The sequence below is a fragment of the Amblyomma americanum genome, chromosome 3, assembly GCF_052857255.1.
Source record: "Amblyomma americanum isolate KBUSLIRL-KWMA chromosome 3, ASM5285725v1, whole genome shotgun sequence".
Classification (NCBI taxonomy): domain Eukaryota; kingdom Metazoa; phylum Arthropoda; class Arachnida; order Ixodida; family Ixodidae; genus Amblyomma; species Amblyomma americanum.
In genome coordinates, this window is record NC_135499.1 from 108734338 (window position 1) to 108756956 (window position 22619).

The following is a 22619-nucleotide window of genomic DNA, read 5'->3' on the forward strand; positions in this document are numbered from 1 at the left end:
TGAGTAGCTCGGTTTCTTTGCTCGTGAACCACAGCAGGATCTAAGTGGCTCTGGATTTCAGTGGTTTTTCTGTCAATAGTCGGGTAGGATGGCATTCTGTTTTTCACTGCGGACGTAGCTTCCGTTGACAGGTTACGAGAACTGCGCTCATGGTTGTATTGGTTTTGGTAGAAAGTAAATGGAACAGTATCTGTCTCATATATCGGCGGACACCTGAACCGCGACGTAAGGGAAGGAATAATAGAGGGAGTGAAAGAAGAAAGAAGAAAGGAAGAAAGAAGAAAGGAAGAAAGAAGAAAGGAAGAAAGAAGATAGGAAGAGGTGCCGTAGGGGAGGGCTCCGGAATAATTTCGATCACATAGGAATCTTAAACGTACATATCGAACCCGACCGCGGCGGCTGCATTTCTATGGAGGCGAAGCGCTAAGGCGCTCACTTGCTGTGCGATGTCAGTGCACGTTGAAGATCCACAGGTGGTCGAAATTCTTCCGGAGACCTCCACTACGGCACCTCTTGCTTCCTTTCTTTTTTCACTCCCTCCTCTATCACTTCCCTTACGGCGCGGTTCAGGTGTCCGCCGATAGGTGAGACATAAACTGCGATATTTCCTTCAGCCAAAAACCAACTCGATCTTTAACGTGTACTGACATCGCACACCACACGGGCGCCGTAGCGTTTCGCCTTCACCGAAACGCAGCCGCCGCGGCCAGGCTCGAACCCGGGAACTCCGGGTCAGCAGCTGAGCGCCCTAATCACTGAGTCTCCGCTGCCGGCAAAGGAAAGGTAGTAGTAGTAAGTGGTTTCATTAAAATAATAATAAAAAGAAAGGAAAATATTTTTGCTAGCCCCGGCATCTGCCATCGATACTGAAGCACCTGAGCTGGGGCGGGATAAATCAAGGATAGCAGGCAGAATGTAAAAATGAAATGAAAAAGATGAGGAAACAGGAAGATAGGATAAGGGAGATATAATCTACACAAACTATTTACACAATAAGAAATGTGTACCGGTTGCGGGCGTGATTAGTTAATGATGGAGCAATAAAAACACGCGCACAGCACTATGTTGACTACAACTGGACTAGGGCGTCCACTTGTTAATCGTCCAAGGTAGCACTCGCGGAGCGTTCAGTCACTGCGTGTAGCTTCCTGGTGGACAACAGACGGGACGTCAAGCCCGCCTGTTCGAGGAATGCACAGAGGCTCACCAAAGTTTGCTCACGAGTGCGCGCACTGCCCTGCGGCCACAATAGCGTCTTGAGGGAGTCTGGTAGTATGCCCAGCGCCCTGTAGGCCGCAAGCATATCGCGACGAGCATCGGTGAACGCGGCACAGCGAAGGAGCAGGTGTTCTAGTGTTTCCACTGCACCGCATCCGTCACACACATCACTTGTCGCGATTCCGTGACGCACCCGTCGTTCCTTGAGCCACACGCAGCCAATGCGCGCGCGGAGGATCATTGCACGTTGTGAGCGTGTAAGCGCGCGGCAGCCGGTGATGCTGTCGATGCGCTCGCCTCCTGCGATGCGTGGGTCGGGGTGCTGCTTTCGGAGATGAGTCTCGATGACCGTACGCACGTCATCCAGTGTAAGGGGCCGATCGCTGGGAGGTAGTTGGTGCGCGGCGGTCGCCAGGTCTCCAGGTTCCGCTTTGCCGGCGATGCCGCAGGGACCGGGCACCCACTGACCACGCACGGCGCATCCGCTCTGCGCGAGGCGCTTGGTGCGCGAGCGAATGTCGCGCACTAGTGGGGTACCGCGGCCTTTAGTATTGGTCATGAGGAAATTGATTTTCTGCAGGAAACATATTGAGAAAATAAAGTTGAAATACCGTAGGAAAGAATTAAGAGTGCGACAACTGTCGAGGTACACAAAGTATTAAGGCAAGGTTGTCCTCTATCACCGCTGCTGTTCATGCCCTATATGATAAGTATGAAAAGAAGGCTACAAGGAAGCAATCTAGGCTATAATCTGTCATACAGATTAGGCGGAAAGGTTGCTGAGCAACAACTACCGCGTTTAATGCATGCAAATCTTCCTGGCTATCTGCTAACAGTACAACATCGTTCGCAAACTCTGGTTAATTGCTGTGGAGAAGGAGACAGTCTAGGTTTCAGTTTTAGCGCAACTAAGTCTGGTGTGATAATTTTTAACGATACAACGGATCAGGAGCTTACAATGCGAGACCATGAAAAAGCCCGAGCGGCTGAATACAAATATCTCGGGGTGTGGTTACTAAGGGCAGATATACACGAAAAAGCACGAACATTCCCTCATAGCGAGCCTCTCATAGCAAAAGAGTGAAGAGATGTCGGGATAATGAAAAATAAGGCATTATGAGGGTACAAGAGGTAAAAGTACTTAGAGGTATATGGAAAAGAATAATGGTGCCGGGCTTACTTCATGAAATGCGGTTCTGTGCGGTTCTGGCAAAGCGGAACCTGGAGACCTGGCGACCGCCGCACACCAAGGGAAGAAGTTCAGTCGTGACTAGAAGTAAATAAGACAGCTGTTGGAAGCTTAGCACTAGGTGTCCACGGGAAAACCACAAACGAGGCAGTACAGGGGGATATGGGCTGGGCATCTTTCGAAGCACGGGAAGCTCAGAAGAAAATACTATACGAAGAACGCCTGAGGAAATTGGACGATAGCAGGTGGGCAGCTAAGGCATTTAAATACCTACACTGAAAGATCGTTGACTCACACTGGCAGAAAAGAACGAGGAAGCCTCTAACCAGTAAGTATGCCTGACACGAGGACGGAGAAAGAAAGAGCATTATACTATAGGTTAAAAGCGCGGAAGGCAAAAATTGGATAGATTCAATGGAAAAGCATAGTGTAAAACTATACCGATACTGGAAACGGCAGGTCAGGAAGGAAGCATTTTATAACTCAAGAGGCAGTGCCCTAATCATTGAAGCCAGGTCAGGATGTCTTACAACGCGCAGCTACAAAAAGAAATTTAACGAAGATGACACACGCACTGTCTGGTAAACCTGTTGCAGGTCCTTTCGTGCTCTCGACTTAACATTCAAAAACTTCCTCTCATCGCCGTTTTTGTTTGGCAGTCCTCATGAGAGAGGACAAAACGTGATAATTTATTTCTGCCACGCCATCTCGATGGTTTGGAATGAATGAAGGCGCATCCATTGAATGCGGGGTTATCTTAGAAGGGTGCTTCAGAGACATGTACTGTCGTGTATATTAGTAAATATGAGCATGGGAATTGCAGAAGTCGCAGTTACGCGAGCAACAAAGTACGTTCACGCTACCTTTCATATCCGCTTGGCGTGCACGTATCGCCATCAGGCGGTGCCCAATAAAACCACTCTGTCCTCTCCTCGCAATGTACACCACTGCCCCAACAGATAGCGCGCGATGGCAGCGCCTCTCGCTCGCCTCGTTAAAGGGACACTGAGGAGAAATTGAAGTTGGCTTGTATCGATAGAATACCAGCTCCTGATCGCAAAAACGCCGCTCTTACTGATAACAAAGCTCTTGTAAGGTAGAAAATAGCCAGAACCAAAATACAGGTATCGGCGCCACAGGCCAAACTCACAAGTACAAGCTTGGTGACGCCGTAGGACAAGAGACGCCACCTTGGAGGAATTTTCCTTCCTACAAATGCGCAAATCTCTGAGGCTGCCCAAGGAAGATTGCGCGGTTCAATATTGAAATAAGTTTTGTTTTAAAACCGATTGTGCACTTTTTTCACACAAAGAAGGCAGACGAAAGGTAACCTGAATGTTGGAAGCAAAGAAAACCGATGCTCGGCGGCACCACAGGCGGCCAGGAGAGTTTCGATTTTTTAAAGCGCTTCGCGTCTATGAGCTTTGCGTGCCTCGTGGTTTTGTTTTTGACGCGCCTCGATTTACAAGCACCGAACAGTAGAGGAACTCCAAGTGCCGCTTCAAGTGCTGGTTAACCTTTGAAGGAACCTGTTAAGGCTTGCCAGATGATCGCCACGGTCGATGAAAAATATGATGGCACGATGGTCGGTAATCGTACAAGGCAGTACTTGTGTCTTCGCACGCTCGCCCGTCGAAATATTCCCGGCTGTGCCGGTCAACTTCAAACTAAGTAACGGAAATCGTGTATTAGGGTCGGGAGACAAGGTACAAGGCAGTTCAGAAAAATGGCTGATGACTTAGCTCTGTTAGGCCAGGATAAACGTAGCAAAAGAGCGGAGATTTCTGCATCGGAAGAGTGCATTCACTAGATGCGCCTTTATTAATAATTGCTGCTTGAGCCGTCGTGGCGGAGCGGCAGCGTCTCCGCCTCAAACGCCAATGGCCCTGGTTTGATTCCGCACCACGGCACAGCATTCTCTTTTATTCAGTTAGTGGGCAGGGGGTTTCAGTAGCTCCCATAGATGGCGCTACCGAATACGTTGGTTAGCGGTTAAGCGCATTCTCTGTTAAGATGCGTTTATGCTCCCGCGTAATACGCGCGCGCGCGCTGCACGGCGACGTCACCTCGGCTAAAGCCGGACCCTCTATACTGCGCTTGACCGCCGACGCGTTCGGCGGCATCGGCGCACTCTGACCGCACTGGCGGGGAGACTTGGAGCATGTCTCTATTTCGCGCCGAGTGCGCCAGCCGCCGCCGGCCCGGCCAGACTGATTCGGCTCCACGGCGAGGTGCGCTTTGAGACGTAAATAAATAACTTCGGCAGTTGGGCGGAGCTGTTCTTTTCGAGCTCTCGGCTAATTTGATCGATTCACGGTACACATCTGAAGGTATATGCAAGTGGGCGAGAGAGCCCGATCCAGTGGACCCGTTGGATCTAGCGGAAGCCGTTGAAGCGTCGTGCGTCGGCTTTAGTTTCAAGTCGCCCACTTTAAACGCGACCGCCCTTGAGCACCTATCCGTTTTTTGTGGCAATAAAATAAATAACTTGGCCCTTGCAACCGTGGGAGACCTCGAGGCCGCCTGCTGCCCCGTGCAACGGCGCCGTTCAAGGAATACCAATCCGTTGGTCCCAAAGCACCGGCCAGCCTCCGATAGGCGCAACGCGTCGATCTTGTCCTGGCGCCTCGCGACTCCCCGCACTGGGATTATGATATTTAGTCTGCAACGGCTGCTCACTGAGGAAGGGGGAAACGACCCGCCGGCGCTTAACCTAACCGTGCTCCCTCAAAAGCATCGCACGCTCTGTGGGGCTGAGGTCGCTGAAATGCAGGCCGGAGATTTTGCGAGAAATACGTTGTCGGGTTCGGGAACGGGATCCATCGCAACGCTGGCAAGACGCCGATGCAAACGTAAACAGAGCGACGGTAGCGACCCCCGATAGATGCCTTCAACGTGCGGCGGCTGTAGCTTTCATTTCGGCAGCTGCTAGACCGGACCCGCCGCGGTGGCTCAGTGGTTAGGGCGCTCGACTACTGATCCGGAGTTCCCGGGTTCGAACCCGACCGCGGCGGCTGCGTTTTTATGGAGGAAAAATGCTAAGGCGCCCGTGTGCTGTGCGATGTCAGTGCACGTTAAAGATCCCCAGGTGGTCGAAATTATTCCGGAGCCCTCCACTACGGCACCTCTTCTTCCTTCTTTCACTCCCTCCTTTATCCCTTCCTTGACGGCGCGGTTCAGGTGTCCAACGATGTATGAGACAGATACTGCGCCATTTCCTTTCCCCTCCAAAACCAATTATTATTAGACCGCACCGCTAGCTGCCAGAAATCACGGAGTCTCCGTTTACGTCACGTTTTACGACACTCCGTCCTGTGACATCATAAGAGTTCTCCGTGTCGTCACAAGAGTAATCGAGTTTGAATCGGAGCGGCGGGAAAAACGTTTTCAACTTCGGATCGAAATTTCTTTGAAATAAATGTATCTTTCGCTGCCGGACAAGCGGCAACAAAAGCATGAAATGCCGAACTATCAGATTTTGCTAACGGAAAAAAAATGATAGGGTCCTCCTCAGTGTCCCTTTAAGGCGCAGTGAGGCCGTGCGGTGACGCAGGAATCACGCGGTGACCTGCGAACAACGTAGCGCAGATCCGGATGGATGGATGGATGGAAGGACAGAAGGTAGGAGCGTCACCTTTGAAACGGGGTGATGGGAGTTGCCGCCATGCTCAGCTTTTTTCCCTTTACTTTTGTTGAACTCTGTTGTAAGTTATTAAAATTCGCAATTTAAATACGTCTCCCTATACTTTTAACTTTGTCACTTCTCTGTTTTTGTGAAACGAATCTTCCAATCATTCTTTGCTAATTTCCACCGCAGATTTATTTATATGGCTATTGTTATCTCAAAACCCTATTACCTCAGGAGGCGTGACTGTGCCTGCATCGACATCGGAATGTATACTATCACATTTTAGTAAGAGGTGTTCTAATATTTCTACAGATTTACCACGCAGCGCATGTGTCATCTTCTTCGTTAATTTATTTTTAACCAAATTTTTTTAACCAAATTATTTTTAGGCAAATCTTATAGGCGATACGAGTCGAGGAGAAGGAAATGCTTTCGCATTCTTCCAATGCGGGTAGCTGCAGTGATCGCTAATTTTTTTAAGCGAATTCAGCATAGTATAAGGGAGACTACTGCAGCGTGCACCTTGTGTAAGGATATAGACCACCCGTCAGAAGTTCCCAGGACACGGGTTAATTCTACTCTGAAAACTTTAAGTGTTTAGTAGGTGTCTTACGCCCAACGGTATACTGCTTCAAAGTGGACTCTTTTGCCTGAGAATTTTTGATGCACCCTGTTAAACCTTAGTCGGTCCACCGCGGTGGCTCAACGGTTTAGGTTGCTTATCCCAAAGTCGCTGGGAGGTTCCAACCTGGCCACCACGGCTGCATTTTGGTGGAGGCTAAATAGAAGAAACGCCAGTGTGCAAAGCGATGTCAACCCCAGGTAGTCTAATCCAGAGCTCCCTACTACGGCGTCCCTCATAGCCCATCTATGGCTTCGGGACATTTACAGTTTACTTGTTCCCATTAGAGAAGTACCTGCCATCAGCGTATAGAACAAACTACGCCCCTTGTACGCAGTACAATATATCGGCGACATCGACTGTGAATAAAAATGGGCCTGACATGCTTATTTTCGGCATATTGGTGACAACGACTTGTCCAGGAGGTCTAGCGCCACCGATATCGACGTACTGTATTCTATGGCCGAGCTAGATATCATTCGAGTAGCTCTGCTCCACAGACGCAGAAGTTCTGTAACTTTGTAAGAATATTAGGATTGACGGGTTGGAATGCTTTTAAAAAATCAGTATTTAGTGAGAAAGAATTGATTGGCTTTTCATCGTCGTAAGGACTATCTCGGTCGAACGACACATTATTAAAGTAACGAATCGTATTTTGTCGATTTCTAGTGTATTAGCTCATCAATGCCTTTTATGAGTATGTGAACAAATCAAACTAGACGGCAGCTGATTTCTCCCATGTTTCTTTTATCCAGCGGTACCTTTGACAGTAGCATTATATCTGCGTATACGCTAATAATGTTAACATTCCTTGAGCAATAGACTGCGCTAGTGCGTCCACATTGATGGCTCGCGGTTGGCGTAGCTGGTGAGCACTCTTTATTCGTGCGACCACACTGCTATAGGTGCGACGTCTAAAACTAAGAGGCCTTCAGATGCCTTCGTTTCGTGCACTCGCGCGGTCACAGCTCCTGCTTCAGCTTCAGAATGTGCTTTCTGCTTTTATGCAGGACGCTGAGAAGGAGAGCCAAGCAAGCTATGCGCGAGGCAAAGAGAATGAGCCGGCGGCTGTGACTGGACTCGGCGGCATGGGGCCTTCGACTCATCCAGCTGCCACCATCGAACCAGTGCCCAGTGTAGACCGAGGCACCTCGCGGCCAACCAAACGCCAGAGAGCCAAGACATCTCGCCGCCGCAGAGCTAGTCGAGAAACTTCGGAGGATGGTACCGCATCTTGTGAGTATGCACCGTCTTATGGCCTTCTCAGCGTCTCATAGCGCCCGTGATCTCCTCCAAAGAAATGTCGACCTTCAAAAAATATCAAGATGCGACTCTTAGATTTTAACGCCGACTAAGCATGCCCATGCAGGCTAAAGGTCAGTTGTGTGTGTGTGTGTGTGCATGTGTGTGTGCTTGTGTGCGCCCGCGTGTGCACGCGCGCCGGTTTGGCGAAGCGTTTAAAGTAGAATATGTGCGGTGATAGCGTGACAGGGGCAGTGTTGGACGCGAAACTTCTGCACACGCCCGATGATCAACCAATGACAGCAGTATGAAAGATGAGAGTACCTGTCACAAGGTATGCCTGCTCGCTCATCCAGTCACGTGGCCTTCGCCGCCGTCTTCAATTCTTCCACGTGCAGGAAGCATGCAGACTGAGTCACCATTGCGTAGAGCGATCGAGCAGTGTTCACTAATCGTTGAAAACGGAATTCAGACAATAACTGGCTCTTTAATGAAATGAAGGCCACTCTTGTCTGAAAGTGTGTTTTTGCTGCAATAGCGCAAGTCCGCCTATTAAGAACTTCGGGTACAAAGAACGCAATCCGCGTGACCACCACGTTAATTTGTAAGTTCGAGCTACTGTACTTTTATCCACTTGAAATACATGCTGCTACCTGGCGTGTCAATTGTTATGTTCACATCCAAAAGGTGGGTTTCGTGAAAAGGAATAGTGGCAGAATTAAAAATGCCGAAGAGCTTTGCCAAAGTTACTGTTATGCTGCTTATTAGTCATACAAAAACGTGTTAGGCGGTGGGCGAAAGAGCAAGTTTTGGCCGAGTGAGCTTTTGAGGTGTGATGGGAACATAGTCACGCAAAGTTCGCCGTAACTGCCGCGTAGTCTCCTTTGTGACGAGAAAGTTGAAAAGGAAAGTACTTTAACTATCCCGCTCTGGAAAGGCGCCAGGATCAGTACCGTAGTCACCTTTGTGACGAGAAAGTTAAAAAAGAAAGTATTTTAACTAGCCCGCTCTGGAAGGACGCCAGGATCACGCTGGCAGAGAAGGGAAGAAGAATGGAAACCAAGGAGAAAAAATTGGAGGACGCTCAAGCTCCGCCTTTAAGAGTGGAACGCGACAGCGCGTTGCAGCACTGCCAGGGAGTCCACGGAATGCCATCGCCCGTTCGGCGCGACGCCTTCACCGTACCGCTTTGCTAGGTACGGTGAAACGGACGCGCGGAGCGGCAAACCACGTAGAAGCGCTGCCAGGCCTCTTGCCGAAACGCGCGGGACTCAAGTTGCAGTTGTAGTTCGTCGACACATCGTTCTCGACAAACCCGATGCCCCGAACGCCAGCATGGCTTTCGCGCTGAACGAACGGGCAGCAAGCCGCAAGCTTCGTGGTGAACGCGCTTTGGATACGCACTGCATTGTTCGCCGCTCACCGCGTGATTCTTGCGTGCCGCCCCACCGCGCCCGAATTAGACGAGCGGGAGGCGCTGCCTTCGAGCGCTATCTGTTGGGGCAGCGGGGTACATTGCAAGGAGGAGGATTTTTCGCTCACGGCCAACGCCGCCGACGCCGACACCGGCTTATCTGCGACACGAGCTCCTTAACGCTGGCGCGTTAAAAGGGACGGACGGACGGACGGACGGACGGATGGACGGACGGAAACTTTATTCAACAAGAGAATCCGAGGCCCGCAGGCCTCCTGGGTCTCCGCATGACCCCACTGACAGTCTAGACGTTCATGTGGTGTTGGTCTATGACGTATGCGGCCCGGCTGATCACGATCTTCTGCATGGCGAGGTACGCGGACCGTAGTGAGGTCTCCCTGTCCTCCAAGGTTCGGAGATGCACCGGACCTGCGAGGCCAGGGGAGGCCGGGCATGATAAAAGCATGTGGGTAAGAGTGGTCTTGGGTGGGAGAACAAAATGCATATGGGGGTACCGGCACAAATTTAGAAGGATAGGCTGGTGTAGGCAACGTTCGCGCCTGCAGGCGACGCCAAACCGACATTTCTCTGGCAGTGAGGGATGGGTGGGGTGGCGGGTAGATTAGGCGGTCAGCGCGGGATTTTGCGATGACATCAGCAAAGGAGTGCATAAGCTCCTTCGAGAAATCCCCTACTATGTCCGCCTGTGGCCGGTTTCTAGACCTTCAGGCTAAGAAGTCGGCAGCCTAGATGCCGAGATTTCCCTAGTGCGCAGGTACGGAGATGAGCTCAGCGCGTCGGAAGAGGTGGCGGGTGGGCATGTGCAGCAGGCATTGCTCGGTGGGATGCACCCTGCCCATGCCAAAAATTTAGAATGACAGTTTTTGAGTCACTAATATTGTAACGGGCGTATGTGTATGCCAGAGCAATGGCTAATGCGGTGTTCTCGGCTTCCTCAGAGGTGGTGCCTGAAGGAAGCTCGAAAGTTAGGGGTATTATGTATGGGTTGTGGACAACCGCAGTAGCTCCGTGCTCATCGCAGGCGGCATCCGCCCAAATAGCATCCGGCTCATCCCCGTATCATTTGAGCAGCTCTGCCGCGCGCGCCTTCATGCGACCTTGGTCATGGTGGGGGTTCATGTTCCTAGGTAATGGTGTGGCATATATTAAAGTGTGAATGTGGGTGGGGAGAGTTCTTATTGATGGGTTGTTTACAGGGATAGTGATGCCTAGCTGACCGAGTATGCGTCGTCCGGTGGCTGTAGCGGATAGTCTATTATAAAACCAAGAGTTGTACGAAAACTCGTCTGGTCGGGGTGAATCATTAAAATTGAGATTGAAGACGCCGACGATTGTAGACGCACAGTCTATTATAATGTGCTTGTAAGTTGGCCCGCGAAGTTTATGTGCGGTGTTATGGTCTCCGAGTTCGAGCATTTTTTCGTTTCTAGTGTTTTTTTTTTTGGTAAATTAAGTGCTACATTTGTTGCTTTCCTAATCAAGCAGCCTGTTTGCTGGACCTCACTGGTTGTCAGTTTCAGGTATGGCGTAGCATAAAAAATTCGGTTGAGGGCATAGGCGTGCACTACGCGAAGGGTGTCCGCCTCTCTCAGCCCATGTGCGCGTCCACCCACCCTTTTAATTAGTTGCGTGGTGGCTGCTATGGCCTTTTTCAGTCGCTTAATTGTGCCTCCGTTTTTCCATCCTGTTGAAAGTACAGTCCTAGAATGCGTATTTTATGGACCTGGGGTACCTGTCTGCCCTGAATTCGTATTTCTATGGGGGTTTGGTAATTCTATACCTTAGGACGTATGACGAGAAATTCTGATTATTCTGGCCAGCACGGTGGTCCGATTCTTGACGTTAGTTTAGCAAGGGTATCTGCTGCCGTTGGTAGCGTGGTTCAGCTGCATAGCACCACGCTCGCAACATGACTCTGCAGCGTAGAACTGCGTCCTCAGTTACGCTATCCAAAGATGAATGGCGAAATGTGCGAAACTGCGCTGCTTTATTCACTTGCTTTGTAAGTTTTTGATTCCTGCATTAGAAGCAAGCCGAAAATGGGGAGCGGATATATCGGATGTGCTCTAAGCCTTACTGTCTCATAATTCACACTTGTAAATAAGCCTAACCGTCGGTCCTACGTGGTGGCAACAAGACTAGGGGTGCACAAATTACGTCGTTGTGCGGGTGGAGTTCATATGTCAACATAATGGTGGACCAGTGATTTCAGCTGCTTTATAAATGTATTTCGCTCTGGGGTGTGCCACCAAAACCTCACCCACATGTACGCATATCAGTTAATGAAACGAAAACAAAAACTGCTGTGCTTCTGAGGTGCTTCTTCTATTTATGTATAATTGATAGTACTAACCAATATAACAAACCAAATTTAGATTATGGTCCATGAAACCCTTTCAAATTATAGAGCAAATTTTACTTTCTGCCTCACTCAGGAAATACAGCTGTGTGTGTGTGTGTTTAATTTTGCAGCTGTGGCCTCTTCAACGGTGGATGGAGAGAGTGTCGCGCGGTCGGCGAGTGGGCGGCCAGTACGCAGCGCTGCTATTGGGAAGAACTACAAGGAGCCAGACATTGGAAAGTGAGCGGCTACACTTGCTGTTTAGAAGCTACGTTATACTGAAAAGGCGACTGATGACTGTGTTCTTAAATTGGGTTGGGCTTTTTTGTGCTATGAGAACGAAATTTTACGTCATAGTCTAAGATAAGAAAAAGTAACGCCATGGCGTTGTGCAAACTTCTTGGTAACTGCCGACCGTTCGTTTTTTTATTTTACAAATCCAAGTGAAGTGCAGTAGGAATAGACGCTATTTTTGTAGTTTAGGCCCGTCCGTAGAGGAGCTGTGAAAGGATGCCGGAACCTTGCACCTCCCACTGTGTAGCAGAAGTTATGACACTGAAGTGACGGCATGAGTGGTTTGCTCGCGATCACTCGCTGATTCTGTCACCATGCGTTCGCAAAATGCACTTCATCGAGAACCGATTTAGAATAATACAACGAACGACCCTCGAAAAATTACATAATCAACCCATTATCTGCATCTGCACCAGCGGAAGTTTCTGTCGCATTTCGCGTTAATTACTTTGTCACTTTGTCATAATTAATGTAGTGTATTGTATGTTCTTTTTTTTCGTTTTCTGCAGGAAACTTCGGCGGCCATGACCTCTGGAAAAATTATTGGACAAATCGACACTGGTTCTTTAGAATACACACTCATGGCACTTTGCATTATCTGATTACCGGACCCAAAGCTTTCACGCTAGTGCAAGAAGCCCTCTTTATCTCTTACATTATTTTAATTAGACACATTAGAAACGCACAGCATTCGAAATAGAGTTTAAATGCGCAATTTTTCCTTATTTCGCGTTTCCTATTCATTTTTCGCCAATTTTACATTCTCTATAATTGCGTTCTTTCCATTCGTGAACTGCATTTTGGCGTGCCAATCCTGCTTTGGGTTCTGGTGGGTCATTTAATGTTCTTAGTGCTTTACAATGTTTTATTGTCTTTTAATTGTGTTCCATTCGTGAACTGCATTTTGGCGTTCCAATCCTGCTTTGGCTTCTGGTGGCTCTTTTAATGTTCTTAGTGCTTTATAATGTTTTATTGTCTTTTAATTGTCTTATTTGTTACATTTTACTTTCTTTTAATGTGCAAGTACCGTCGAGCGATAGCCAATACCATTTGTTGGTATTTGTTGGTTATGGATTATCGAGAGATAGCCCTCATGAACCCATGATTATGCCGCCCACAATCGTGCAATAAAGTGATTGGAAAAATGGCTTTATCATAACTGCCTCCCAAAAGAGTTCTCAATACCTTGCATCTCTAAGGGCCACATGAAATGCAGCTGCAAGTCAAACTGTGTAAAAGAGGCGATAACCGACACGAAGAGGAATTTTACAGCTGTTCCGCGTCTCCAAGCACAGAGACTGCGTCGCAGACGTATGCCTGAGCACACAAACCTATTAGGTTGTTTTCGTGCAAGATCAGGCGAACGCGACAGACCATCGCCGCATAACGTGCACTGCGGAAGGACTAGCGGTTGTGGCGCAGCTCTGCAACTGAGCGTGTTTTCTTTAGGGCCTCTTTCAACAACTAAATCGTTCAGGAGCGAGTAGAGTCGGACATATATATATCGAGCTCGAAGTGGATCACAAAATAATGCGATATATCGATAATTCCATATATAAACAGCTGGTAATATGGATAGAAGGATATAAGGATAACACATTGCACCCACGCGTATGACACGTCCTTGCGACGAAGTGCTGCCCGGGCAGAGCAACGCTCGCATGTCTAACTTGCTTCGCACCGAAGCCGATGCGGACGGTGCCTAGGAACTAATCATTGGCTATAATAAGATGCCAGATAATGTAACAAATATAATATAGATAGAGCAATCGTCCATGAAAATTGAGGCACGGCTGGCTTCCTCGACGCCTTAGGCAGTAAAGCGCGCCAAGCCAGAGCTGCCGCTGGATTTAGTTCGTTAGGGTGACTTTACCGCCAGCTTAACACCAGCCTAAATCACGCGGTAGTCGGCATGGCGTACGCATTCACCAAACTCATTAACTGCTTTCGAAGAATCACCTGCAAGAGTTGCCCTAAATTGAATCTGTCCACGTCTTAGTGCTGGCCTTAGTATAAATGAAGGCCTAACTAAGAGGCAACAAAACCAATGCTGAACACTTGATCTGGGTTCCGCGGAAGACCACTTCTCGCAGGCTTCGCTGTCCCGTCTCATAATCGCCTTCTGCATTCTGTTCTTTGGAGGGTCAGATTTTGGGCTTCTATGCCTCGAAGAAATTTCTCGATTATGCTTTTCTTTTCTCTACACCGCAGTTAGAAAAAATTTTCACAGCGGGGACAAACATATAGTAAATTTTAATATATAAGGTTCTGAAGTAATTTCAAATCATAGCTAAAGGCAGCTGTATTAAGCGTTGTCGGGGAGCAAAAGTAAATTTTGTTTGCAGGACACGGAAGAAGGCGGGGAGTCGAATGCCTTGCCACTATGACAGTGGCTAGAAATTAACCATTCTTACCCGAGCAAAGTGTTTTGGCGAGAAAATATATAGTCCCGTGACACAAATGACGAAGCACTAACTTGCAAATAGCGTGTACATGAAGATGCCTGTCCCTTGTTTTGTTTCTAATTTTTAGTTGAAAAAAGCATGTTAGAACAGGCCATACATAACAAAGGCAGTGTTACTCTGAACCTGGCGGGACATGAAACCTGAGCCAAAAACATTGTTTAGACGAAGTGACTTTTACAGTTTATAGTATACAGTGACACTGATTATTTAAAGTGGCTTCGTCTGTCGGCGCTCACCGAGTTGGCTTGAAATTAGAGTTCTGGCTCACTCTAGAGCGCACGAATACTCACGAGAATACATCATAGCATGCTGTAGCAGTAAATGTTGCAAAAAAATGCAACACGAGCGAGGACGCTGTTTTCAAAGCCTAGTGTAGCCGGGAGGCCAGAAAGCAGAGCGGACAGCGAGCCCAGCATCAGCGTCCCATCGTGGGCACCCGGGGGGCATGAACTGTGCTTCGGCTTGCCTAGTGACGCGCAGGCTCCAACACGTACTACCACGCCACCTCTGACCAATTTGCAAATGCGCCTTCAAGCGAACTCCGATTTTAGCAATTCACTTCCCCTCGGGGACGCCGCGGTGGCTGAGTTGTTATGGCGCTCGGCTGCCGGCCCGAAAGACGCGGTTTCGATCCCGGCCGCGGCGGTCGAATTTCGATGGAGGCGAAATTCTAGAGGCCCGTGTGCTGTGCGATTTCAATGCACGCTAAAATACCCCAGGTGGTCGAAATTTCCGGAGCCCTTCACTACGGCGTCCCTCATAGCCTGAGTCGCTTTGGGACGTTAAACCCTCATAAACCATAAACCATTTCCCCTCGGTGGTAAAATGAGGAGAAAGGGCGCAAATACTTGCGTTCCCAGCGTTCAATTTTTGTTTAATTTACAGGTCCAACTCGTTCCACCCACGCGTTTCGTCAAGTGCTGTGGTTGACCTTCTCTGCTGCGGGCCGTTTCCTTTCTTTTTTTCTTGTTTGCAGAGTTCTCTTCGAGCTCGCTAGAAAGAGCTCCGCTGTTGTGTGCGAGTACAGCACAGAGCAAATTGTGCGACGACGATCATGCGGAGAGAACAGCGTTTCCCATTGGTCGCGACTAGAAATTCAGCGGCTCTCATTTGCCTCATCGCGAGCATCGGTCTTAAATCCATACAAAATTTTTACACTGTATTACACTGCTCCCTACCAGGCTGTGACCGGAGACGTGCTTGATCTGTGAGGTGTTTCCATAGCATGGGCATTCAATTCCACATGTCCGGGCGGGATATCTGTCGTCAAACGCTGCTCAGGCACAATTTTTTCCCTTCTACACGGCCTCTTCTGGAAGGAAACACATTATGAACGGCTTCGCCTCACGAGCACAATATGATTCTTCGTGCCTAGTATAGCAACTTTGGCCAAGCAGCACTCATGCAGTGCGAATGCCACGTTTTGAACTTTTCTGTAGGAAGAGCTGAATGAAATTTATTCTTCGGCAAGCAGTACAAGCACGGGACGCGGGGAAGGAACAAGAAACAGCGGCTGTTCCAGCCTTCGCGCAGCGTGTTTATGGCTTCCTGAAACTGAACTCATAGGCTTTGTCTGCTACACCTGCGTCTATTGCCGCTCCTTTACCCTACTCGCCGACGCGTCCATCGGGAATTATGCAGCTGACAAAGAGAGGGGGAAACTGAGCGACAAACAACTCACCATGAATGAGGCAACGAAGAATCACGAGCGAAGGAAGCGATGCTCACGCGCGAACAATAGACTTAGGGAAGCCACGTATGGCGCTCCCATGCAGTGTGTCCCGGCTGCTACTTGACGTTGCGTTACGTTGAGTACTCATGTTGGGGCAGAAGGCTATCTCGTGGTGAAACCGTGAGTGTTTCACTCGGCAACGTCAGATCCAACCTATTTTTGCCTCATGCGCCCGGGCTGTGGTGTGTCTCGGGAACTGGGGTCGCATGAAAGAGTTTAATGGTGGCATTGTACTGTTTTATTTTTAATTTCCTATCTTTTTGTATGTGCTTCTATGCTGTACTTAGAGTACGCCTTTGGGATCTTTTGCCATTTGAGGATATTCTAGTAGAAATGTAACAATGACCACTATTGTCGGCACCTATCGTATCAGATGTCTAAGTACTGTCTTTAATAGCGTAAAAAGAATGCCTCTGGAAGCAGTGAAACCATTAGTGGGGTATCAATAAAAGGTGGACATTACCCTACTGCACCTTGTGGCAGAGCATTTACTGACCGAGTAAACGCATTTGACCGAGAGAACAGTCATGTATATCTCCTTGCTCTCATTTGTTGAAGCGACACTGTGGACCACTCCATCCAATTACTGTTCTGAATAGAACCTGATTCTCTTGCTCTTTCCAGCTATGTTGCCGTTCGACCAGCCGCAAAAGAGGCGTTTACGCTTAGAGAGCTGGGTTTTAAATTCTGCCCGCCAGGAGGTCCAAACAAATAACGTCCCAAGAAATGTAGCTGCCGCCGTTTTGACGTGAATGGCACTGCCGCCTTTTTTCGCGATAGCTACATTACGGTATCATTTCGAGCCTTCAGCGTGGCGGCGCCGCCACCCTGTGGCTGCGCCGCAACGCTGTCACGTGGTAGGTCACGTCGTGCGGAGCGGATGCCGTTGCTGATCACGTGGTCTGTCACGTGGTCGGTCGCATGACCAGCCACGTGGTGCGGAGCAGCTGCTGCTGCTGGCGGCGCGGCGCACCGGTGAAACCGAGCAGCAACAGCTGTGCGCATGCGCCGTGTCAAGTGGCATGAAGAAGGAATGTCCAGCGAAATGAAGCGGCGAAAAAGTGACTTTTCAATTAAACTGAGCAAGTTCCACCCGGCCAGCTGTAGCTATCGCGTCACTCCAGGTTTAACCAGAGCCAAACCATCACCTATGTTTTTGTTGTTACGTTCCTTGAAGGCTAGTCAGACGCAAGGGCGACCAGGACAGAGCACACAGATCACAGGGAGCACCGAACAAAGCGCAGATACCACGCAGGCACTTTCTATGCGTGTCTACCCACAGATTATCTATTGCATTATTGCCGGAAGGCGTCAAGTTGTTCCTTCGTGTGGGCTGGCAATAGCAGCATGGAAGTCATCCTCATCGCCATCAGCCACAGGCACGTTGCTAGGATTCTTCAGAGGATGACAGCATAGTGTTACGAAAGGAGCGGGCAGGGGGCCGAGACGGGAGGGAGGGGCGGGGGGAGGCGGTGATCGGCGGAGCACTGTCTTGAAACGTACGTTGTGGAGGAGGGGGAGCCCAGAGAGCAACCTACGAGAGGCAGATGGGCAACCAAGGTCACGTGACCTTGCGGCGTCATCACAACCTTCCCACAGGAAATTGAGGACCTCTCCCCAGTAATCGCTGGACCTTAAAGACATAAAGGCACCCTTAAGCCCATGGTACTTACCCTTCGTGGTAGCACAGTGGCTATGGCGTTCCGCGACTGTGTTGGGCAGGATGCACGGGCTAGTAACCCGGCCTCGGAGGCTGTTACCCATGTTGGAGAATGGGTACGAAAACGCCCATGTACTAAGCAGGTACACGTAAAGGAACAATTTCCCTAGAACTACCCTACGGAAATAGAGCATTCATAGTAGTTTCCCGGCGCTTTCCCGGGAAAGCTTTCGCTTTCCCGGCGAAATTAGGTGTGCTTTTTAGATCGCATGGAAAACAGACATTTTATGCTGCTACAGGCACTCATTGTAGGCGGGTTACCATACTACCAAACCCACCGTTGCAATGCGATGCCAGCAGCGGAGTTCTGACTTTGACATTTTTTTTTTTTTACGTAGCACCAGTTCCTCGCGTGCAGTGCGCTCTACGACTTGAACCACACGTCTTTCCGAAAGCAGTAGCGTGAAAAAAGTACGACTAGAACTATGGCTGGTATGGAAAAAAAACAAGCGCTCACACGTAGATGACTAGAACGTAGAACGAGGAAAAAAAGTAGCCAAGCACTTGAAAACAACGCAGATAAAAGGCGAGCAGCCGCACGCAACGAAGTCAAGAGGTGACGAGATACGCCGGCTAAGGTCGCGACTAACCGGCAGCCGGCTACAAGCAAGCCGCAGAATAGTCAAGGTGGACGGCATAAAAGCCGCTGGCCGCTACTGTGAGGAAACGCGAACATACATATCATTTTATTAAATAAAAGCGTAGTCCTTTCCAACCAAATGTACGGAGAAAAAATATGTTTAATGAGTAATTAAAATATATTTAAAATCGTTAAAACTTACAAATATGTAGCCACTTCTTTCTCTTATATTGTGTTTGTCCGCACACTTTATTTTGGCGGTGGTAGCTGACGTGCGCTTTGAAAGAACGTTCCAAGCGTCCGTTTGAGTGCGGCGTTTTTAATATCCATTCCCGAATAGAAATATTACAGCATTGGAAAACAAAAATATCGACCACACCCTTCGTTGTAGCAGGGAAGAAAACTGAACCGGTTAGCGAAGTACAGAAGACAAAGACATACGATCATTGCCTTCGTCTTTTCCGTATTGTTCCCACGAGGGTGCGCTGCTGATGTCCTGCGGTGGCCGTACTGCATTGGCGTCCATTTATTTTTCTGCGAGTGATCAGTGAAGTAGCAGCTACGATGGCGTCAGCAGGAGCTTCCCGTCTGGTAAGCTCATCTTAGTTTCTCGATCTGTTGGCAGATTCTACTTGCTGTACTTCCTTGCACTACGCAGATAGTGAGAAAGTGACGTTTTAAGCTGTGCAGCTAGGCCCTTGGTTTTTACCAATTTTGTGAGTTTAGCATTCCGCGAAGCCATGTATTTACTCTTTCCTTTCACACCGGTTTTGCTCTACAACGCTTTGGCGCCAGTCGCCCTGTTTTGCAGTCGCAGGTAGCTATCTTTACTATATTTCGCAGCTGGCGTCGCGGCCAATCTATCTGCGCAATGATCCGCTTTCTAAGCTGTAAGAGGCTTTGAGTGCTGTGAAGCGCCCATGTTTATTCTTCATATGTAATGCAGTGAGCGTCACGTTAAGTAATAATAAATGTGGCCGTTGTTTCCAATTTTCGGAACTAGCCAGAAGAAAGGTCATCTTGTGAAATGTTTTGTATGCTTTTTCATTCCCAGAGCAGTCCTTGCAAGAACGGTACTCGATTGTAATGAAAAAGGAATGTACTGTACTTTTCACTAGCCAGACGAGGAATGGACCGTTTAATGCCACTATGACGGGTACTCTTTAACCGCTGCTGGCGAAGAAAGCACTGTTGTGTAAGTTGTCAGTGTCGTAGGTCATAAAAAATATGTTGCGCATTATACATAACACTGCGTATCTAAACATAAGTGGTCTTGTTTTGGAGCATGATGATGTCGCAGTCGACAGACAACTGACATACCACATTTGGGAAAGAGCGCAGGCAAATAGGACGAGATGGTCGTAGTGAATTGGTTGAATGAGCTTAACATACCCGTTCTTAGTAGGAAGACTTGAAGACAATTTTCAAAAATTGGATTTTTGAGGTAAAATAACGGCTTTCGCGGCATGGTATTTCCAGGGTCGGCTAGCATCAGAAAACTGATGAAACATATTAACTAGTTGTGATAAAGATGAAGTGTGGCAAATGCGCTGCACGCACTCGCGCGCATGGGGGGAGAGAAGACGACGAGGTAGGAGAATACAGATCGGCTCGACCGTATGCTACGTGTACTGTTTCATTGCTAATTATCATTACTACGATAAAACATATTTTGGCGACGAGGATGCTGTTTTGATTCGGGACCTTCACGTGGCCTGCTCACCATCCGTCATGAGCTTTTCTGGGCTTCAGCCACCACCACCCTTCCTGCCAACTCCTGGTCGTCCTGCCCTTCCATGGGATCAATGGGTTCAATATTGAAATAAGTTTTGTTTAAAAACCGATTGTGCACTTTTGTCACACAAAGAAGGCAGACGAAAGGTAACCTGAATGTTCGAAGCAAAGAAAACCGATGCTTGGCGGCACCACAGGCGGCCAGGAGAGTTTCGATTTTTTAAAGCGCTTCGCGTCTCTGAGCTTTGCGTGCCCCGTTGTTTTGTTTTTGACGCGCCTCGATTTACAAGCGCCGTACAGTAGAGGAATTCCAAGTGCCGCTTCAAGTGCTGGTTAACCTTTGAAGGAACCTGTTAAGGCTTGCCAGATGATCGCCACGGTCGATGAAAAATTTGATGGCACGATGGTCGGTAATCGTACAACGCAGTACTTATGTCTCCGCACGCTCGCCCGGCGAAATATTCCCGGCTGTGCCGGTCAACTTCAAACTAAGTAACGGAAATCGTTTATTAGGGTCGGGAGACAAGGTACAAGGCAGTTCAGAAAAATGGCTGATGGCTTAGCTCTGTTAGGCCAGGATATACGTAGCGAAAGCGCGGAGCTCTGCATCGGAAGAGTGCATTCAATAGATGCGCCTTTATTGATAATTGCTGCTTGAGCCGTCGTGGCGGAGCGGTAGCGTCTCCGCCTCAAACGCCAATGGCCCTGGTTCTATTCCGCACCTCGGCACAGCATTCTCTTTTATTCAGTTAGTGGGCGGGAGGTTACAGTAGCTCCCATAGATGCCGCTACCGAATACGTTGGTTAGCGGTTAAGCGCATTCTCTGTTAAGACGCGTTTATGCTCCCGCGTAACACGCGCGCGCGCGCTGCACGGCGACGTCACCTCGGCCAAAGCGAGACCCTCTATACTGCGCTTGACCGCCGACGCGTTCGGCGGCTTCGGCGCACTCGGACCGCACTGGCGGGGAGACTTGGAGCATGTCTCTATTTCGCGCCGAGTGCGCCAGCCGCCGCCGGCCCGGCCAGACTGATTCGGGTCCGCGGCGAGGTTCGCGTTGAGACGTAATTAAATAACTTCGGCAGTTGGGCGGAGCTGTTCTTTTCGAGCTCTCGGCTAATTTGACCGATTCACGGTACACATCTGAAGGTACATGCAAGTGGGCAAGAGAGCCCGATCCAGTGGACCCGTTGGATCTAGCGGAAGCCGTTGAAGCGTCGTGCGTCGGCTTTAGTTTCAAGGCGCCCACTTTAAACGCGACCGCCCTTGAGCACCTATCTGTTTTTTGTGGCAATAAAATAAATAAATAACTTGGCCCTTGCAACCGTGGGAAACCTCGACGCCGCCTGCTGCCCCGTGCAACCGCGCCGTTCAAGGAATCCCAATCCGTTGGTCGCAAAGCACCGGCCAGCCTCCGATGGGCGCAACGCGCCGATCTTGTCCTGGCGCCTCGCGACTCCCCGCACTGGGATTATGATATTTAGTCTGCAACGGCTGCTCACTGAGGAAGGGGGAAACGACCCGCCGGCGCTTAACCTAACCGTGCTCCCTCAAAAGCATCGCACGCTCTGTGGGGCTGAGGTCGCTGAAATGCCGGCCGGAGATTTTGCGAGAAATACGTTGTCGGGTTCGGGAACGGGATCCATCGCAACGCTGCAAGACGCCGATGCAAACGTAAACACAGCGACAGTAGCGGCCTCCGATAGATGCCTTCAACGTGCGGCGGGTGTAGCTTTCATTTCGGCAGCTGCTAGACCGCACCGCTAGCTGCCAGAAATCACGGAGTCTCCGTTTACGTCACGTTTCACGTCACTCCGTCCTGTGACGTGTTAAGAGTTCTCCGTGTCGTCATAAGAGTTCTCGAGTTTGAATCGGAGCGGCGGGAAAAACGTTTTGAACTTCGGATCCAAATTTGTTTGAAATAAATGGATCTTTTGCTGCCGGACAAGAGCAACAAAGGCATGAAATGCCGAACTATCAGATTTTGCTAACGAAAAAAAAATTTGATAGGGTTCTCCTCAGTGTCCCTTTAAGGCGCAGTGAGGCCGTGCGGGGACGCAGGAATCACGCGGTGACCTGCGAACAACTTAACGCAGATCCGGATGGATGGATGGATGGAAGGACGGAAGGTAGGAGCGTCACCTTTGAAACGGAGTGATGGGAGTTGCCGCCATGCTCAGCTTTTTTCCCTTTACTTTTGTTTAACTTTGTCGTAAGTTATTAAAATTCGCAATTTAAATACATCTCCCTATACTTTTTACTTTGTCACTTCTCTGTTTTTGTGAAACGAATCTTCCAATCATTCTTTGCTAATTTCCACCGCAGATTTATTTACATGGCTATTGTTATCTCAAAACCCTATTACCTCAGGAGTCGTGACTGTGCCTGCATCGACATCGGAATGTATACCATCACATTT

At 49.1% G+C, this 22619-nt stretch overlaps 2 protein-coding genes across 2 annotated transcripts in view; both read left to right on the forward strand.

The window, feature by feature from the left end:
* Positions 1-13038, forward strand: part of LOC144123219 (uncharacterized) — a 30168-nt gene extending 17130 nt beyond the window's left edge. The window contains exons 5-7 of the mRNA XM_077656091.1: positions 7668-7893; positions 11807-11915; positions 12479-13038. Of these exons, the coding sequence (XP_077512217.1) occupies positions 7668-7893; positions 11807-11915; positions 12479-12497 (354 nt within the window). The 3' untranslated portion in view covers positions 12498-13038. The remainder of the gene's footprint in view (positions 1-7667; positions 7894-11806; positions 11916-12478) is intronic.
* A 5963-nt stretch (positions 13039-19001) lies between these two features.
* The window catches only part of LOC144123220 (uncharacterized), a 10513-nt gene continuing 6895 nt past the window's right edge, over positions 19002-22619 (forward strand). The window contains exon 1 of the mRNA XM_077656092.1: positions 19002-19057. Within this exon, the coding sequence (XP_077512218.1) occupies positions 19031-19057 (27 nt within the window). The 5' untranslated portion in view covers positions 19002-19030. The remainder of the gene's footprint in view (positions 19058-22619) is intronic.